General features: G+C 37.8%; 3 protein-coding genes across 6 annotated transcripts; 1 reads left to right on the top strand and 2 right to left on the bottom strand.

The window, feature by feature from the left end:
- Positions 1-148: 148 nt before the first annotated feature.
- On the bottom strand, positions 149-10,382 carry LOC5506067 (lysosome membrane protein 2). 4 transcript variants are annotated; one of them, XM_032374434.2, is made up of 13 exons: positions 10,178-10,382; positions 9,199-9,359; positions 8,840-8,993; positions 8,233-8,457; positions 7,556-7,647; positions 6,296-6,345; positions 5,432-5,501; positions 5,030-5,208; positions 4,738-4,856; positions 3,974-4,047; positions 2,545-2,599; positions 1,064-1,296; positions 149-415 (listed from the first exon to the last, which is right to left on the bottom strand). In XM_032374434.2, the coding sequence occupies exons 1-12, from the start codon at positions 10,310-10,312 to the stop codon at positions 1,099-1,101; spliced, it is 1,512 nt and encodes a 503-aa protein (XP_032230325.2). In that variant the 5' UTR covers positions 10,313-10,382; the 3' UTR covers positions 149-415; positions 1,064-1,098. The 4 variants fall into 4 exon arrangements, with proteins under 4 accessions (XP_032230325.2, XP_048589818.1, XP_032230326.2 ...); XM_048733861.1 differs by having other exon boundaries at positions 149-411; XM_032374435.2 differs by having other exon boundaries at positions 1,111-1,296.
- Positions 10,383-10,611: 229 nt separating this feature from the next.
- On the top strand, positions 10,612-14,008 carry LOC5506068 (nocturnin). The gene is made up of 2 exons (XM_001626730.3): positions 10,612-10,823; positions 12,347-14,008. The coding sequence occupies exons 1-2, from the start codon at positions 10,661-10,663 to the stop codon at positions 13,165-13,167; spliced, it is 984 nt and encodes a 327-aa protein (XP_001626780.1). The 5' UTR covers positions 10,612-10,660; the 3' UTR covers positions 13,168-14,008.
- A 1,968-nt stretch (positions 14,009-15,976) lies between these two features.
- LOC5506069 (BTB/POZ domain-containing protein KCTD12) lies at positions 15,977-17,535 on the bottom strand. Its single transcript, XM_001626749.3, has one exon. It carries the CDS (start codon positions 17,378-17,380, stop codon positions 16,664-16,666), a length of 717 nt encoding a protein of 238 aa, XP_001626799.1. The 5' UTR covers positions 17,381-17,535; the 3' UTR covers positions 15,977-16,663.
- Positions 17,536-20,897: the final 3,362 nt, after the last annotated feature.

Raw genomic sequence — 20,897 nt, 5'->3', positions numbered from 1 at the left:
GTTTTTTTTGTTACAAATCCGGTTGTTGTTACATATCCGGTTGACATTTGTTACGAATCCGGTTTTTGTTACATCACCCTGTTGATTTTGTTACAAATTCCGTTGTTTCTAGCTTCATTTGCTAATTGTAAGTTAAGATCACTCACGGTTTTCATATTGATTTTATTATAATGAAATGCATTTTCATTTTAAAATACTTTTATTCTGTTTCCTATAAAATACTATACTAGACTTTTGAACATGTAAAAAAATGTACAAAATACGAAGTACGTAGTATAATGGTTTTCAAGAGAAGTTGATTTGTTTGTCAACCGTTTAAAACGAACAAACAAACCGAGACGCTCCCCAAGAATTTTGATAATGGCGGGTATAATACTGTCGCAAGCCGTTTTCAAAAATAGCACAATCAATCTATCTGTTGAAAGAAAAAGACTGGTTAAAAAGGATAGGTATACATTAAAACAAACCCAAAAATCAGTCCTACTGTATTATCAAATAAGAATCAATCAAACAATCGAGTCATTCTGGTCACTATCGACCAATCAGAATCAATCGACTAATCCTAGTCCGGGTAATCTCAAATAATCGACCTTCCCCGGGCAATACCGATCGATCGTTTTAAAAAATCAAGGGCAACTATAGCCAATCACGACTAATCAACTTCCATCTTATTTTATTAAAGCCAATCATTAGGGTGATTTCGATCCACGACGCCGGCAAGAGGACGCCGCCTCGCGCATGTTCGATTGCGCGCGCACGCTAATTTTTGCCGGCGTCGCGTCCTGAAGAGGACGTGAAGAAGCATGAAATGCCATGCCGGGGGTCGTTTCTAAAAAGTCCCGATAAACCCGGAAAGTCACCCGGTAAGCCCCCGATAAACACGCTATTTTCGGGCCTGGAAAAAAATCCCGGTAACTCGCCCGGTACTACCCCCTGAACAGGACGCGACGCCGGCAAAAAAAGCGTGCGCGCAATCGAACGTGCGCGAGGCGGCGTCTTCTTGCCGGCGTCGTGGATCTAAATCACCCTATTTTCTTGGCAAAAAAAAAGTTAAACCAGTAACCTTGAGACATCCAAACTCAGCCGGCACACCCATAATCAGTCCTGTACCAGTTTGCTTTTGTCTGTGTCGTCGTCGTTCGTCCGCAAGCACTCCAGGACTAGCACAATAGAAGCGACAAGGATGAAGAACCCGCCCACTGCTACCAGGCCATACTCGGCACCGTGCGCGAGGTCTATCGGGCCATACACCTTGTCACGGAATGTCTTAGCGTCTGCTTCGCTGATAAGAGCACTCTGGTGAGGTAACGATTTGGGGTGGACCTTAGCCTTGTGCGAACAGCGCATGGAACCAGCCTTTCGCCTCTCGTGAACAGCGCAAGCAACCATTCCTAAGCATCGGGCGAACAGCGCAAGCAGCCATTCCTAAGCATCGAGCGAACAGTGCAAGCAGCCATTCCTAAGCATGCAAACCGCAAGCAGCCAACTTAAAGACTTGGGTGAACAGCGCAAGTAGCCATTTCAATTCTCGAGCGAAAAGCGCAAGCAATCTAGCAGCCAGTATTCCGTTAAGAGGCTCCCTTAGCCTAGTTCTAACTAAATAACTCAAATTAGGAATGGAAAAGCGACTAAAATTGGCTTATAAGTCACCGCTCTCTGTGCATTCTCCTTGTACAGTATCGCAATTCAATAAAAGGGATATAAAGAACGTAAAAACTCCACTTTCAACTCCACAAAGTTGAACATCTGCTGATGTTACGTAACACATTGTAGCCTTGTACTACCTTAAAGGTCTCGGTAAAGGTAAACGACGTGTCCGCGGAAAAATAAATATTGTCGCGCCGCAATTTCCACTACATGTACAAACTATATATCAAATAAAAAATTAAAGATTGAACTATCTCCTGCAAGTTTTATTTTTGCAATAGCTAATTCCGTGTTAAGGCCTCAAACTCAAAAGTACGTAGTTAAATCTAGAGCGTAATGCACCTTCGTGTTATTGCGCATGCAACGTAATGGCATCTCAATGACAGATAGATGATCTACCAAAAAGTGTGAGGACTTTTTGTTATTTGACACTGTCAACAAAATATCACGTATTACAAAGTTGGAACTCTCATTTCTGGCGAAATTTGGACACGAAAAGTGCTATAAAAGCGATCTTCAGTCGAAAATTCCTCACACAATTTATAACATGGGCATACTTATCTATCAGATACCGAAAATTTGAAGGCGATATTCTAAAACAGGTCGCGAGGTTACGCCCGACAGACAAGCTCGAGTTCACGCCTTAAAATAATACGCTAGAAAAGTCAAAGAATTGGCGTGAATTCACGGTCAACAGGTCACGGGAAACAGCAAAGGCCCATTTTAGCCGTCTTAGAATGCGATATATGGAAACAAAATTTTCTGCAAAACTAAAGCTTTTAAAAGAACTATTAAAAGAACTTTTTAAAGAGCTATTGATACAGGTTTTGCAAAAACCACAAAAACAAACAGTGGTGTCAAATTTACTTTTACCAAGACCTTAATCACAGTGCTTACCTCGTTTACATACATCATTGGGAGAAATACAGGAGCAAAACTCCCTGACGTTTGCCTAAAATCCAGAAGAAAAGAATTAACTTATCTAAGTATTTATCACATGGGTCGGTGACAACATCACATGGGCATACCTGTCAACCAACGAAAATCTCAAGGCTTGAGAATTTTTTGGGGGGAGGGGTGGGGTATATTCATTTTTTGGGGGGAGGGGTGGGTAAACCTCGCAGGCGTTTGCCGTATAAAAAGCTCTCGCGAACAAATCCACTTATAGATCTCACGAGGGTGTTAGATAAATTGCTGCGCCAGGGAATTATTGTTTTAAATATTTTAATAGAAGATAGGAAAAATGCCGTTTTTGTATAGAATAATTTTTTGGAAGCGATAAAAATCGCTAAAAAGCGGGAGATTTTGTAACCAACGCGGGAGAGCGGGAGAAGGGGTCCAAAATCTTGAGACTCCCGCATAATGCGGGGGAGTTAACAGGTATGCATGACATCACATGGGGTTGGTAATGACACAACATGGGGTCGGTGATGACATCGCATGGGGTCAGTGATGACATCACAAGGGATGGTGAAACGATTGCCTGTCTAGCTAGATTAATTATATCTAGACAACCGGTACCCGTTATATATATATATATATATATATATGATGAGTGGGCAACCACGAAACAGACCTGTAGGGAAACCTATGTAGTTTGTATTTTTCTCAAACCAACACTATACACCGCTCTACTTTCGAGTATTGAGCACTTTCTATGAAAGCCTTCAACCATCATTTTATATATATATATATATATAGCTATATATATATAGCTATATATATATAGCTATATATCTATTCTATATATATATATATATAGCTAGAGCAAAGGCATACTCAAACAAAACTAAAAGATGCAGTTTGTGCACAACGGAAAAGCACCTTATCATAACTAAGCCAAATATGGCAACACTAAATGAGAGAAACGAGCTTATCTCGACATGTAGGCACAGACGCAAATATATTCTTAGGTTTAACTATTCTTAGGTTTAACGATTCTAGAACAGGTAATGTAGCGCGCGCTTGACAATTTTATAATGCGCGCAGTTATATTATATGTTAAATTTTGCATCTCACGAAACCATACATAATTTCGTAGACGTACGTCAGTGATACAGTTGTAAAAAGGTTTAACTGAGGAGTGGAACAACCTTACGGTTGATCCACGAAACAGAACTGTATTAAACTAATTTACCTGGATGAACTGAGTCGTTCATTGCTGACCTATATATATATATATATATAATTATATATATATATATAATGTTATGTAATGACATAACATGGGGTCGGTGATGACATCGCATGGGGTCGGTGATGACATTATTGGTCTTTGTCAAATTTATAATTAAAATCATATGATCAAGCTCAACCCTTAACTTACGATAAAATGCTGACAGGTTCTAAAGCAACGTTGATCTGGATTCTCTTGTTAGCCTGCATTGTGATGCCAGTGATCTAAGAACATTGTAAACATTAGAAGTTGTGGTTATAATGATGACGATGGAAGTAATCGTGGTAACGATATGGCAAGGTAATTATTAATGATAATTGGTGTGGACAACCCTGGTGTTGATGGTGTTGTTGATGATAATAATGACAATGACATTACTAATTACTGTTCCTGGTTACAGAGAAAATGTCAATAATTATTTGATAATTTTAACAATAATGATGTTACTGAGATGATATATTGTTAGTGATGCTATGATAATCAATAATGGGTGATAATAAAGATAATACAGTAAAAACCTGTGTAAGAACATAGATTTTTTCAAAGCTGGCAAAACAGGTTCTTATATTTTGGGGTACTTGGGGTTCTTATTAGGTTCTTAATTTTTCCAAGTTGCTTAATCAACAGTAGGACTCATAATAACAGAAATGTGACTAAATGCATAGTCACTTTGCTATAGAGAATAGATATCCTACTGTATGCGTATCTGTAATCTCATCTTTATTGTTTAGCAAATTTATGTTTTGTTTCATTTTTTATAGAGTAACCCATTAAGAACCTTTTGAATTTTTTGGCTTATATTTTGGGTATTAAAATCCAAAATTTCTAGATTTTACTGTAGCACTGTGGATGATGATGGTTATGTTGACAGTGGTGATAATGTTGCTTCAAGTATACACCCTTCAGCAACTCACCGGCTCTATATCAATAAAAGTTGCATGTTCGCTCTTAACGGGATGCATTCCTCTTACTGCTTTTACAAGTGAACTGTTGCTCTGGTAAAAATGTGGCGGTGAAACAGCAACAGGGGGATCTGGAAAATTTAAGAAATTATAAGTTTGTAAATAATATTCTAACAGTACTAAAGGCTAAAATGAAATTGCTAGATTTTCAGCCCCATGTTGAAGGATAGCAATTCAAAAATACCCTGGATGCACCCCAAGGTAGCCCCGCCCTGAACTCTCACAAGTTACAAAAGTTGCATACTCTGCGGCTGGCAGCGAGTCAGGTTTAGCAAGCCAGTAGGGAGACATCCAGGTGGGACGCAGAACCCCATGTTAGGAGGGTAGATGTCACCACTTAGATACACCACACTGGGAGCAGTGAAGCGGTAAAGCTTAATGTCCCGAACTGTGACTGTTGAGTCATACACACTGTAAATAGACCTGGAAAAGAAGCATAAAGAGACTTAGTATAACTTGAAGTTTAAGTAGATGCAGGAAAATAATTGGATCAATGCCTAGGACCATAGCCAAGAGTTTGGGGGTTCAGTAGAATGGACAACTGCAATATAATCAAATGAAAGAAATTTGAGAAACACTGTAAATTACAAGGAGATGCCCAAGATAAATTGGTCCGCTAAATGGAGAACGTGCCCTGGCTGCATACCTACAAATCTCAGGAACAAATGTGTAAAGTGTGTCAGATTTGGAAATTCTTGGCTTGAATTGAGTACCATCTGAAAAAAAGAATATTTCCCAATAGAATTTCCTACCAGAATAGGAGTGCCTTTCATCAAATCTAACAAATGGATAGTTTCAGCCTGCTTTCTCTTCACCTACATTTTGCCAATATTTTCGAATATACCGTGCATACTAAGCTTGTACCATGCATAATTTCTTGCCAAAAAAATCAGATAATAAATAATATACAAAAAATAAGGATGCTAAATAAATTTGGTAAACTAGTCATCTTTATTCCATCAGGGTAGGAGCCAGTCCATGATTTCTTGAAAAAGAGGAAACAATCTAGAACTGACAAAATTATATGGTATAACTAGAAAGACTACAGACAAGCTTAAGAAAAACTATATGGTTTGGGTAGGTAAGGTGTGTTGAAAAGCTATAATCAACACAAGTTTGAAAAAGTATGTTGAGCGCCTCTGTGAAAAAGAGTACTGGTAGTTGCAAAATAAAATAACATGTGACGTGAGGTAAATTTGTGGATTTTAGTTCCTAAATATTCCTCTTTTTTGTAAATTTACAGTCCAAAAGGGAGGGGCAAGGGGCAGAAGGCAGGGGGCCTTGTCTAGCACCACAAAAAAACATAGTTACATTACAATTGAAATGAACAAAAAATTTCATTGCAAATGGCTGGAAATAAAGAAAAATTCAACTTGCCCATTTATGTTGTAATTCCATAAAAGAGAAAATAGGAAAGGATCTCTTTTTTCAAATTTGTTTGACTTGAACTCACTCGATGTGAATCATACAGGCTTAATTTCCATTTGAGATAAGAAATATCTTGACTGACCTGTTCCATTGAGCATATTTGCATAATCACTTTCCCACCATGTCAAATTTCTGTAATGAAGTTCAAGAATAATTGATGTTATGAAATTAGAGTTTTCGATATACTTAATTGAGCCACTTGCTATGTTATTAAAAAAATAACAGCCTTTTTATACAATACTTCACATAACTCAATATAATCAAGTTCTGTACTGGATTCAAACATGCGTCACCGTAGAAGGACTAAGGCAACTCTGCAAGCTACTGCATGATCTACATGGGGGAACACCATCAATCTTGGTTTGATATAATCATTTGCCATTTATTTGCAAATTGTATGGAAAATAGTATGTGTTTGACCTCTAATTCTTTTTAATTAGATTTTAATCCCTACATTCCTTTACATTGTAGCCTTTGTAGCAAGCTCAAATGGCTGGGAAGATGTAGGATAGACCCATGCATCTGGAGAGAAGGATGGACAGGGCTTCTGGAATTACGTGGAAAAAAACGGGATTTTGCAATACATTTTTCTTTAAAAATCAAAATTTTGCAGGATTCTTTACTGAATTACGCGCTAAATTACACAAAATATCAACTGTTATATGCCCAAACTACATTTTGTACCGAAGGAAAGCAAAAAATAACTTGAAAAGGTTAATTTTTGTGTGAAAATATCTTAGGCAAGTTTTCATTGGCTCCTAGCCACCAGCCAATTAAAAAAGGTATTTTATTATTAGTCCTAGGCCTTGGCGGTTTAGCAAAGAATGCCTAGTCATTTTATTTGTTTTCGAAATTCCGTTCGAAATATCGCACTCTTACGAAGAATATCTCTCTTTTTTTTACGAGAAATAGAGGTAAGAACCCTAAAAGAACACATCAGCTGTGCAATTAAATGTTTTGTCTTTCAAAATTTAGCCGAATTACGCAGGATTATGCGAAAATTTGTGGATTACGTGGAAAAAGCCAAATTACGCGCTTCCGCACAAGCGCGTAATTCCAGAAGCCCTGGATGGAGCAAATGTAGGGAAAGGCAGGTGGTGACATCACATTGGGTCATCCTTCTTCTCCCTAGCATCAGCGGCATAGCCAGGATTTTTAACAGGAGGGGGCCCATTAGGGACTTTCAAGGCATTTTCTCCTGTATTTTAAGTGTCTCATACATTTACTGTATTTTTGGCTGCTTTAAAGGCTAATTACATCTTTTTGGTATTTTAAATTGTGGATTCATAGATATGACTTATTTAATTATATTACTTATATTGTTTTATTTTGGATGACTTACGGCCTATTTCTCCACATCTCATATTGCTCCAGCTTGTTGATTTCTTTTATTCCAGTGTTTATAGCACTTATACCATAATATGTGTTATTGTACTGAAAGAAATCAAAACAGAGGTACTTTGCATGCAAAGACAAGAACAGCTGCATTGCAAATGGATGCTCCACCTAGAACCTGGAAACTGCCTAGAACCTGGAAACCACAACTAAAGACAAAAAATTAACAAGTCACAATCAGTCTCAACACACAGTAGACACTGGGGTTAAAACCATTTGACTAAAAAAAAAAATTAATAATTTTCAGATGCATGGTCATTTAAAACTGTACTTCAGAATAGGATTTCCAAAATAAAAGCATTTTCTCTTGTTTTACTTGGTTTAGTTGGTCAGACTTCTAAACTAACTGAAAATACAATTGTCCGGGTAATAAGGCCACATAAAAATAAATTATTGTTTCTTGCCAACAACCCTGCAATGGACATCCAATCAATCATGCTGTACATCAAAAGTTGTGTTCGAGAAACCCTTTCACTGCAATAAAAAGCTTGGATGTTTAAGCATGTTTTTCTTTGCCTAAAGCCTAAAAGAAATAATAACTGGAAGAAATTTCGGCCAGAAACAAATGATTTTTTATGTGGTCTAAGGTAAGGCATGGAGACAAATTATCTGTTCATTTGATACCTGTAGTTGAATGAATGGATCGAGTCCTTCCTTTTTGGGACAGAAAATGGAGGGCACATCGTTGATATCATTCAGTACTGGGTCAACATATCCCCATAAAATTTCATACACTGTTTTTGCTTGAAAAAGAGCTGCTTTATTTTTTAGAAGAATAACTTCCACTCCTTGAAAACAGATACTGTGCTTTGATTTGTAATCTGTAGTCTTGAGCCAGAGAGCCAGGGTCTGAAAAAAATAAGAAATAAATGTGTCCAATCAGCCTTTTTTCCAGAATTTAAACATTAACAAAGCTTACTTAGCTTTTTGCTTGTTTTCAGTAAAGTGAAAAGTCAATTTGCAACATCAAAACTTCATAAAAATCATAGCTTGAGAGCTCGATAATGTCAATTTGTTTTCTAATAGTTGTATTATACTGTTATAGAGGGTATACTGTTATAGAGTGTATATATACCCTGAGGAAGGAGGGAAGTCATTGAGCACAGGGGGGGGGGGTTGACCTCTCAAAGGTGGGTCAATAAAAAAAATTTACATGGAATTAATACACTTTGGAGGCTAAGAATTAGACAAAATACCACACCAAACTCCCCCAGTACTTTTTAATCCTTACCAGTAAGGGAATGTTGACATTAGTAAAGGTATCAGTAGTATCATTGCATCCCTTGCATGATGTCTCAGGGTCAAAAATGAAGGTCCGGTTTGGCATGAAAGTCACAATAGACTTATCTGCTGAGTAGTGCAAGATGTCAACCCTCCTTATCTCTCTGTGAAACAAGAGATACATTCCAGATACAATGAACAAGTCAAATTCAGAGAAAGACGTGTGTCATATATGCTGCTAACAGCACAACGTGCTGACACAGGGCCTCATAAGTGGGAGGGGCTTCAGTCCAAAAGGCCCTTCCTCTCCATGGCCCATGATCTCCCTTGTAGCCTCCCCATCCTATCGCCCTGAAAATATGAACTTACTTGTAGGAATATGGGCCTCTTTCTATTACATATGGCAGCTCTGAGCCATTCATAACCTCTGCAGGGTTTTGGAGATCAAAAACAAAATACTGCATGTAGATTGGAGAAGTTTGCTTTCTCCATTGCTTGAAGACCAGGGTGCCATTTTTCAATTCAATATTCTAGAAAATCCAATCATGATAAAGGTTAACATATAAAGCAAGGATGGAGCCAATGTGTCTGAGGGGACCATCCTGAAGGGGGCATAAATATAAGAAAAATATAGGAGGGGGGGGGATTCGTTGACACAGAGTGTACTAGTGTTCTTGGTAGAAAATCTGTCAAGTGGTGGTGGTTGTTGGTGGTGGTTGTTGGTGGTGGTGGTGGTTGGTGGTTGGTGGTTGGGGTATGTGCATACCTGTCAACTCTCCCACATTAGGCGGGAGTCCCAAGATTTTGGGCCCCTTTTCTCGCTCCCCGCATTGAGCACCAGATCTCCCGTTTTTAGAGATTTTTATTGCTTCCGAAAAATAATTATATAGAAAATCAACATTTTGCCTATTTTCTATTAGAATAATATAATTAAAACAATAATCCCATGGCGAGTGCAATTTATCTAACACCCTCATGAGATTTATAAGAGTGGATTTGTGCACAAGAGCTTTCTATACGGCAAACGCTTGCAAGGTTATACCCACCCCTCCCCCAGAAAATGAATATATCCCACCCCTCCCTCATTAAAAAAATCTCAAACCTTGAGATTTTCGGAGGTTGACAGGTATGAAGTCCCTTTGCCTTCCTCCCCTCTATCTGTGTGAAATTTGTGGGCCTTTAACAAACAAATAGTTTTTCTCTCGAACCATCTCTATCAATATATGGCAGCCTTGCACTCCCGCGATGGGATAAGACTTGTACTTTTACATTAAAACATTAACCTTTTACAACATCGTAAGGAGCTTTTCAATGTAGATTTCTCAATTGAGTCAATTTTCCTTCTTACCTCGTCTACTTTCTGATCAATCATGTTCTGCAATATTTCTCCAAACAACAAAACACAACCAGTAACAAAAAAAACTATACCCAAAACATAAAAAATCACAGCTACAATTGTACGGCAGTTGCATTTGAGTCCCATCTTGCAAAATCTCCAACTACAATCAACGAGTTCGAGAGTCAAGAGTTATAGCCTACCCCAGTCTCGTGATTCAAACGTGATTCTTAGCAGGGGAGGGGTAGGGATGGAATGTTTATCTTATATTTGAATAGGCAACTATAATATATATGGCCAAAATGTTGTGTTTTTTTTATCATTTTTTTATGGAATTTCGTGTTTTCTTTGTTTGTTTACGTGTAAGCTTATATCACATTAATCTGTCTTTATTGCTTTTATTATCCTCCTCCCTCCCTATCCTAAAAACTTTGCTCTCTCCCCAGTCTTCTCCGAAACGTTGTAATCTCTCATTCAGCAAAAACATCCCAAAATATGGCTTCGGCTTCAAAGGTCGACAAAATCAAAGAGATTTTAAGAAAGGCGGATACTACGGTAGCCGACTTCCCACCTCTTACCGAAAGGACCTTCGAAACTGTTCATTATGCGTGTAAGGGATCGCCATTTCGTGTAATGCAATGGAATGTTCTAGCTGATGGTAAGCTTTATGTCGTGTAAGACATTTCTCTATTGGAAGTGGCTGTCAATCTTTCGATCTGGTTAGGTATAGCTGTTGCTTTTTGTTGTACTTGAATTTTAATTCATGGGTTTGGAGAAGTAGATTTGAAAGAAGTTAATCAAACTTTGATAAGGGACCAGTAGAAAAGTCGATGAATTTTTTTAAATCGTTGAAGCTTATACATTATTTTTCTGTCTGGTTTGGCCTGCATGCATTTTTTCCAGGCTTTTCATCGTGTATGAATTTATTTTTGTTTCTTATCCATCCCCCCCTCCCCTCTTTACTTTTCTAAAGTTTTGTCCCTCATGTTGTCAAAGAGATGTTTCTCGTTAAAACTTTATACATTGTACCCACTATGTTGATTCTGATTGCATAAAAGGGTGCACATTATTTTGAGAATTTACTGAATAAATATTGAGTAATATCTGGAATAAACAATGTCTCACCAAGTGGAATCAGTCTAGGCCTTCAGCCTTGCTTCATTGCACTTGTTTCGACATTGATATTTTTCCATCTTTCACTAAAACCTCATCCAAATGATTGTTGCACAATTAAAAATGCACAGCAATTATTTGTCTCCAATATAACAAAAGTAAATCGGGTATAATATGGCCAAAACATCTCTAAAGAATTCTTGCGCATTGCATGCCACTCAGAGATGTAAAAACGTATCCAAGGCCACTACATACAGTATTTCTTAAAGTTCCAGTGTATTCAATATGATATGATATGATATGATATGATACCTCTCGGCAAATCAGAGGCAAGAACAATGTTGTTGTTTTTTTACTGTGAAGAAAAGTCATTTGGGGTTCTGATTGGACGAACTATATTTTTTACTGCACTTGAATGGCTTCAATCCCAACGCTGGGAGACAGGTAGCTTTGCATTTCACTTTTGTTATTGAGCGAGTGAATGAAATTTTACTGTGAAAATTGAATACTAAGTGTTCAAAATGGAAGACAATAGATTTGCTACTCTCAATAACACTGTAGAGGATTTTGTAGAAAGTCTTGAAAACAAGAATACAAAGGAAAAAAACGAGCGAGATTCAAAGCTGTTAAAACCCTATCTAACATCACAGTCTCGTGTGTTTCTGTCTGTCTTCAACTGAAACGGCGAACAGCACAGACCTTGGAGCCTCTGCTGCCAAGTCTAATAAAATGTTATGTGATAAGCTTATTATAAATTTCTCAGTATGCATATAATAAACAAAATACAGCATTGCTTTGTACAGTTTTTATTCTTTCATTGTTTTGTATTAAAAAAACTCACTGTTTCGCAGCGCTAACTTGTTGGTTTGTTTATACTGCACAATTCGTGAATAAAAACCGTATGTGCGCACTTTCCAAGTAGTATTCTCTATATAGAATATAATGCAATGCAATACAATGCAATGCAATACAATGCAATGCAATATAATGCAATGCAATACAAGCATGTGAGCCTGCTCACACCCCTAATGTTCATTCCCATGTTTTCAAATTTTGTATCACTTTCAGGACTATCTGGCTCAAGCCCTACATCCAATTTCATAAAATGCCCCTCGGAAGCCCTAAGCTGGTCAACCCGCAAACAACGGCTGATTCAAGGTATCTTAACATATGAACCTGATATTATATGTTTGGAAGAGGTTGACCATTTCTATGACTTCTTCAAGCCATCACTAGACGAGGTTGGGTACACAGGTATCTTTGTTCCTAAGGAGGATTCCCCTTGTTTAAAATTTCCTGGAAATTCCGGACCTGATGGTACTGCCATATTCTTTGACAAACAAAGATTTAAGTTGAGGAAGCAGCAGTCTAAGCAGCTTAAAAATTCTGATGGAACTCTAACAAACCAAACTGCCCTATTTGTTCATCTTTTTGATAACCTCAATAAAAAGTCTCTCTATTGCTGTGGCACACACTTGAAAGCAAAGCCAGCATTTCAAGATTTGCGGTCAGCCCAAGGGAAAAGCGTTTTAGCCTTTTTAAAGGACTTTATGGAAAATGAACAGGCTGAAGTTCTTGTTTGTGGAGATTTCAATGCTGAACCAACAGAGCCAGTTTATCAAGTGATGGAAGATGGCGTCCATGGAGTTCCTCTAAGGAGTGCTTATAAGACAATTAGTAGATCTGAACCTGATTATACAACCTGGAAAATAAGACCCAATGGTGAAGTAAAGCATACTATAGATTATGTATGGCACTCAGAAGGATTGAAAGTTGATGGGTACTTGCACGTTGCAGATACTGCCAGCATGAATGTGGATAGACTGCCGTGCATGGCATATCCATCAGACCATATCTCTCTTGTGTTCGATTTCTCTTTTTTGGAATAGTAGGTATATGATGGTATACTAAGTACCAGCATTGTGGATGGCAAAGGTGTGACTTACAAGTGAGATGGGGTGATTGTCTTTTGAAATGGATGGTAACAATTCTGTACTCTGTATTATGTGCAGCATTTTCGGTCCATTCACTATCAGAGATTTTGAAAATACAACTGAATATTTGAAACTGATTTCAAATTTGCAATTCCTAAGCAAATAGCAAATCCTGACTATGTTTGCCTTGCCTTGAGCCCATCTCTTAGAATTAAACTAAATCTCAGTCAATTTTTGATAATATTTATCAATTATAAGCAATGCAAGCCCAGAAGGTTTGCTTTATTTATTCAATTGACAGAGCAATATTTAGAAAGTCTGAAACATTCTTTGCTGTAATTAAATTTGGATAGAAATATTTTGTAAACCATAAGATAATTTGTCTACGAAACAATCAAAATCAATTATTTTTTGTTGTTTCTTGTTTTAATTCTCTCTGATAAGATTCTGTAATTAGGGAATTGAGATTCACTTAATATATCAATGGACACATTCTCTGAAAGCACAACTTATAGCATTTTACATTTCACCAGAATCTAGATAATTTAGAAGAGTTATACCGTTTAAAACATGAGTCTCGCGAGTGGCATATTGCGAGGCATATCACGCAAAACGTTGACTATCTGCAAGTGATGATGTTAACTTGTACAGTACCTATGATAAAAAAAAACACTTAAATTTTGTAACACAATGTTATAAATGTGAATAGATGACAGGTCATTCTAGCAAGTATCCTTATGATATTTATTAATGTAATTTGCTATGCAACACATTCAATAAATTTGGATAAACGGTCTAAACGTTGTCTTTGCTCTATTTGGAAACTAAACGCTAATCGTCTGACGTTGTTATATTTGAATTAATGAGATTTTTATCTACTCTGTAGTGCTTAGATGCAGGGTTGCATCCCTTGATGATATAGTCTTGTGGGGGCGTTAGGAGACAACTTTGGATTTAAATACTCCAATATTTAGTACCTTTTTTCCTTAATAATTATACGTTTTTAGACAATAATTAGGGTAGCCTTATCATCGCGAGACGGTAAACTTATCTGCTTTGTAATGAAAATCTCTCATTATGAGAGTTAACAAAATACCATCATTTTTTTATTTATGGCGGTAGAAAATTAAGGCTTTTGATGGCTCAATATTTTCTTTATTTTTTCTTGACGGTCTTCCATAACTTTCCTACTGGAGTCATGGCTGTTTCGTTTCATATTCTCTTTTCAAGTGTCAAATAAAATTCTCACCAAATTGTTAAAAGCGACTGCCACTCATACTTTAGACAATTTTCCAGGCTGGTTAGAAAGTAAGAACAGAGAAAGCTGATATGTGTACATGATTTATCCAGTAGACAAACATAAACAGAGTCCATCTTTTCCTGCGAACGGAAAGAAACATGAATTGTTATGCTTTCGCAGATACTGAACAGGAGATAAGCTTTGTGAATTTTCTAATTCTTTATTAATGAACAGACGATTAAGTGACAGGCTCTTAAAGTCGTGCAAGCAGTGCGTCAATAAAGCAACAAAGTACACTTTTATGGCGACTTTCTAACCTCAACCAAAGTGTTTTATGTATTTTCGGTATGATCAATCGAAACATGTTCTCTCTTTTTTTCCTTTTTTTTTAATGAATCTAGATCCTGGATTCCACATTATCTGGCGTACATTTATCTAAAATGTCTCACCCACTTTTATCAGATTAGAAATTTAAGCCTTCAAAAGGCCACGAAAAGGTGATGTTTGACCACATGATATTAGAAAGCGTCTGGCGTTATCCCTTCTTACAAAAAGCCTTCTTCTGAATTCAAAACCAGGTTTCCTTACCCATTAGTTAAAAGGATTAAATTAATTGAAACTTAAAATGACAAAGTATTAAACGCACCCTTTCCTTTAAGAAAGGCGCAAGAGATATGATATACAGTATGAGACAGTTTTTCTGTGATCTCTTTTTTATTTTTGCTGTGTGGGCGTTTTACTAGAAAGACCGACTATTGTCCTAGAGCCACGGAACACGTCGATACGGAACTGACAAACCGAGCTGATTAAGGCTACAAATAGTGTCGTCGTGATTATCCATGTTTTACTAGAGGTGTTGAATGGTCCGACTCCACGCGTGGAAGAAAAAAAGATATCATTACTTTTTATTATCTTATCTATAAAATCGACGGTCCACTTTGAATCGGAAATCATGTAAATGTAACAAGCACTGAGCTCATTTAATTTCATTCTGTCTAACTACTATAGAATAGGCAACTGATATTTCAAACTTACTCTTGAGTTTCGAAGAGCCTGCATAATATTAATTTCTGTATTTTAGGTTTCTGGGAGCAATTCACACAAAGAAGTAATTCCTAACAAAGCTTTTCCGAACTGTTAACAGCTCGACACCTTATTTTTATCATTACAAAGGCGGCTGAAAGCTGCTCACACGAATGCGCTCTAGATGTTATTAGCATACTGCTTCAGCTATCGTTTCGGCGTACTTTTGTTTTCACCTGCTAAACAGGCTAGGTTTTTCCTTTATTTTCCTATGCCTGGAGGCGAAAAGTCATCACTTTTCTCTACTTTCTCGTTAAATCTGTAACTTCTATTGGTTCTGTAAATTCTTGACTACTCACCTTCAAATCGCCTTTTAGTTTCGATCATTAACTGTATACTCAGCAATTCTTTACCTACGATAAATTACAAGTACTATTTTGAAATCTCCATTCAAAATCACCATCTTTCATTGCCATGACAACAAGTACGAAAAGACAAGCCTTAATGCGTTGTCTACTTTATTTCGCTTTTTATCTACACCTAGGTTCTTTGCTCGCTTTGTAAATGTATAATCGAAAAATCTTCCCGGGCGTATAATACTGAGACTAAAAAGGGCTAAAGTTTCTTCCTTGTAAAATATTCCATAAATAATATGTTTGTTACTATTTACACAATTTAGTTGTTTTCTGTCCATTTATTTTCTAGTCGCTAAATCTAATAATTGGTTATTTGTCTACTTCTTTTTTTCCTTTCTAATTTTGCCAAGATTTTGTAATTTGAATTTGTTCCAACAAAATGGGAAAAAATGGTTGTCAAACTATCGAAAAGGGCCAACAAGCCATTTCATTTTCCCCGATAATTCGTTTAGTTGGACGTAAGAGGTATTATTCAAATCTTCTTAAACCCCTTCGAGAGCAATGAAAAGAGCAATGATTTGGTAATGCGACGTTCCCTGTCGACTTAGAATTCCCTATGAAAATAAACAAAACAGAAATATGGTAATAGTTGCTTTGCACAGTTTACACAGTATTTGGTGCATGTTCTAAAAGAACGTTCTCCTTGTAGTATAATTGATTCACACGCCAAAAACATTGAAGTTTCACTCGAAACTTATAACCTCGCTATTTGCACCAGTCAAGCTCTCTGCCCATCAGTTTTAGACAAGATTATTCGATCGGCAATAACGATTCAGCCTCGGAAAAAAACGTAATCGTTAAAGTGGTTCCATTTTGTTTCTTCGTTTTCGGGATCATAGCCTGCCCCTCCGGCTGAGCTAGTCACCATTGTATAACCTTTTTCCATAAGCTGGTCAAATGCTTTCTCTAGGTAGCTATGCTTAAGGTAGAACCGATTGGTATATCGCTGATCATCACGGTCGGGGTCACGGGTTTCGTTCAAAGAATCACCGAAAACTTCGCGCGCTAATGCCACGTTTCCACACACCAATATACGCTGCAGTTTTCGAAACTTGACATCGGCGACTCCATCCCTGCCAAATGCGTACGTTCCACGAACGCCGATCGAGATATACCCAGATGGTCGGCCTTTATCCGTTGACTTTATGTTGTCTTTTTCGCGCTGGATAGCTCGCACCATCCCTTTCAGTTTAAAGTGCTCAGCTTCCATTGTCAGACGCTCTCGCTCGTTGAAGCCCTCTGGAAGCGCTAGTTTGCAGTTTCGTAGATAATCCAGAATATAGCGAAATAAAACCCCGTCTCGGTCAATGAAAAAGCGACCTCTTGAATCGCGCGGGATTTTCTGTCGACCGCTGAACATTGAGCTAAGCAGCGATTCGGAATCCTTGAGTAACGTTGGTAGCGATGTAGTGTACAATTGCCCTCCAACATTTAGCTCGACTACGGCGGGCAAATTCTGGTCGTTTGTCGACCCTTTCGGTGATTGCATTATAGTAGCCTCGTGGTTCGAAGAATCCAGTTTGACTTTGGGATTTAAGGCGGAAAATTAAGGCTTTTGGTGGCGTTTAAGGCTTCTAGTTCAGCTACTGCGAAAAAGTAAACACACGTAAGGGATCACGCATGCTCACTTCTGCAATTTCCGACTTCAAATTACCGACTTGCGATTATTCATGTTTTCCTTGCCCTGAACATCTGCCACTTGTGTGCGATTCATTTTAAATTTATTTTAGATTCTCCTTTGTGTCTAGATTCAAGAACCTAAGTGTAAACTACTGTCAAAGCAAATACGAGCGGCACAGCGTGAATTTCTCAACTGTTCTTTTTGTGTAATCAATCGACAAAATAGCTTCGGCCTTGTTTTTTTGTAACTAGCACAAAACAATTCTGATTTCAACTCTCGAAAAAATGGCGCTGACAGCCTGTGAAATAGATTGGATTTTTTCCGACTAAAATCTATGGCTGTGTACTTTCTTTCTTTTACTTCTTTTTTGTCTCTAATGTGTTATTAGGATATTTCAAATTTCACCCTTGGAAATACGATTATTTTGTTCGTTCAAATTATTGTGGTTTTATAGACGAAAACACGAGACATTTCTGTTAATTATGTTTTAATTATAAAGACAAGAATTCAGTAACATGTCTAGCCTGTTTTAATTTCGAAACGATTATGGATCAGAATTGTCATTTTGCTACAGATGAGCAGAAAAACACGAAAGATAACATTTGATAGAAAGAACCCCCCAGGATTTGAATAATACACATGCCAATTATCAGAATTTGAATAATTAAAATCGTTTCTGGATTCCTGCCCCGCGGTATGTCTTTTTTTTTTGACAGTTCGCATAAAAAATGATTCAATATTATCTCGCTACACGTCAGTCCTCTTTGCAGCCTCTGGGTTCTGTCACGAAAAATGGATACATTCTTATTAGTTATAAAAGAACCATTTTTATAACATTTACAAAGAGCAATTGGATACATTTTTAATTCAAAAACAAATTTTGCGTTTAAAAATTTTGTTTTTGTTTTTGACAACTGATATTTTTTATGAGCAAATGTCGTAAAAGCCATTCGGGAACATGAATTTGCTTGGATCAGGCATAAAAGCCAAAAAAAAAAAACCATGCAACAGGTTTCAATCATCATTCCTAAATGAAAATAATCCTATGCTATACACCGATTTATATAACTCCTGCAAAATATAGAACAATTGCCCAATATTTCTTCTGTTTTGTACAGCAGTATTCTGGTTTTAATACCCCTTATGCACCAGTCAATTGACAGACCGGCCCCCAGACCCCCGGGACATACCGGGGAAGTCACGCGGGGGATTTAACACCTGTTTAATTAACACCTGTAATCCACCGGGGGGGCGGGGATTTAACAGAAGCCCTCAACAGGCCGAGAAAGGGGGCGGTGAATCAACGCTTTACCGTAAGTTGCGTCACAGCGTAACAGCGTCACAGGCCTCGTTAGCCGGGAAAGTAGCGAGCATTTAACATCAGATGAATGTTACTTTCCACGCATTTAACATCAGATGAATGTTACTTTCTCCGCATTTAACATCAGATGAATGTTACTTTCCCCGCATTTAACATCAGATGAATGTTACTTTCCCCGCATTTAACATGCGGAGAGAAACATACAGCAATGCTGGTGTTGTTTTGTATTCCATGCGAAGTGGAACGCCAACATGTTGTGATCAACCGAGAGTAGATGCCCCAGCAAAGGCTGGCCGATGTTGGCCCTGTTTTTAGGAGTCGGGCTTTTGCGCGGTGAAGCACGTACACTGAACATTTACGCCACCTTTTTCAAACAGCGTTCACACCAGCTAGCATTGCTGAAAAACGAATAAAGCCCCGTGCAAACAGCTTTCACATCAGCCAGCATTCATGACAAATAAATAAAGCCCTGTCCGAACAGCAGCGGCGTAGCCAGGATTTTTAACAGGAGGGGGCCCAAAAGGCACTTTCTCCTGTATTTTAGGTAATGTCTCATACATTTACTGTATTTTTGGCTGCTATAAGGAGGGGGGGGCCCTAGGCCACCCTGGCTACGCCTCTGAACAGCGTTCTCACCAGCCAGCATTGCCGACAAATAACTAAAGCTCCGTAAAGCATTCACATCAGCCAGATTGCTGGCAACATTTCGCTTGGCTGGCCACAAGACAATGTTGACTAGAAAAAACTATAGACAAGCTGTAGAAAAATTACGTGTTCTGCAGGAAACGTTTGACATTTTCTCGCCATTCGTCAACGCTTTCAAGCCCATTAACGAGTTAGGCTTATATCTTCTGGCTAGACTTTGTCAAACTTTGTCCTTTGTTTTATAAGAAGGGGGACATTTTTTAGGCACGCACGTTATGTTATTCAACTGAAAGAATCCAGACCTTTCCTCCCTGGCCCCAAACACAGAAAGCCAAAAAGTCAAAAACGGTTAGAAAAGCTAGTTTCTTTGACATCTTCCCGATGATATGCCCAAAGAGGTTGCCTCTCCCCACCTCTGGGTGAAATCTTCCCAGTCCTTCCATCTCCACGGTTCGACGAGCACAGGTAACCCGTTAACAACGCTAGGAAGAAGCATGGAATCTTCCCCAGTTCTTTCACATCCACGGTTCGACGAGCACAGGTAACCCGTTAACAACGCTAGGAAGAAGACTGGTGTTGGAATCTTTCCCAGTTCTTTCACATCCACGGTTGATCGCCTAGCACAGAAAACCCGGTCCGAACGCAGGGGAGTAGACTGGTGGTTTACTGTGATCGTACCAGGCCTCCTAGCGGGCGAGTGTAAACAGACAGGTCATGTTAACGGGTCACAAGTGTAATATGGTCAGCCATGTTCAGTCTCTCACGATATGCGATCAGGAGTTTCGAGAGTTCAGTATTTTTTTAAATAAAATTATAAGATTATTGCCTGTTAAAACGTCTGCCGATAGTGTCGATTTTGGGCATATATATTTTGAGATAGGATTACATCTAATAAAGTGTGAACAGGTGACCAATCTCGTACAGTAATATTTAAAGAAATTTACGGAATTTAACTGCTTTAAAAATAGATTTTATTCTATGATTCTGTAAAGAAATCTACTGATACATGTCAAAAAAAGCCGAGCTACTTGGTTTGTTTGCCCCGGGCAGTAGTTATAATCGATAAAGTCTCTTCCAAAAAGGGGACTTTCCCTTATTGTCCTTCTAAAAGAGGAATCGATATAAACACGAGATTTCTTTTATTTGTTGTCGTCTTTCTTTGATACGGTTGTAACATTGTAATATTTTTCGTTGTCATTTTTTCATTTTTTTTCTATCAAAAAGTAAAGTATTTTTTCTTGTTAATTTTTAACAACAAAAATAAGATGTCTAACTTTAGCGGTTTTTTAGTTTGATAAGTAGTAGTAGTTTACTAGTGCGTTGTTACTCAAAAAATGTGCTTATTTTGTACATTTTGAAATATTGTTAGGCTCAGCAGTCTCCAAATCTTGGCATTATTTATCTAGACTATTGTTGTGA

The sequence above is a fragment of the Nematostella vectensis genome, chromosome 10 (assembly GCF_932526225.1).
Source record: "Nematostella vectensis chromosome 10, jaNemVect1.1, whole genome shotgun sequence".
Classification (NCBI taxonomy): domain Eukaryota; kingdom Metazoa; phylum Cnidaria; class Anthozoa; order Actiniaria; family Edwardsiidae; genus Nematostella; species Nematostella vectensis.
Note: the sequence above shows the minus strand (reverse complement) of the source record. Positions and strands in the feature narration are given on the sequence as shown.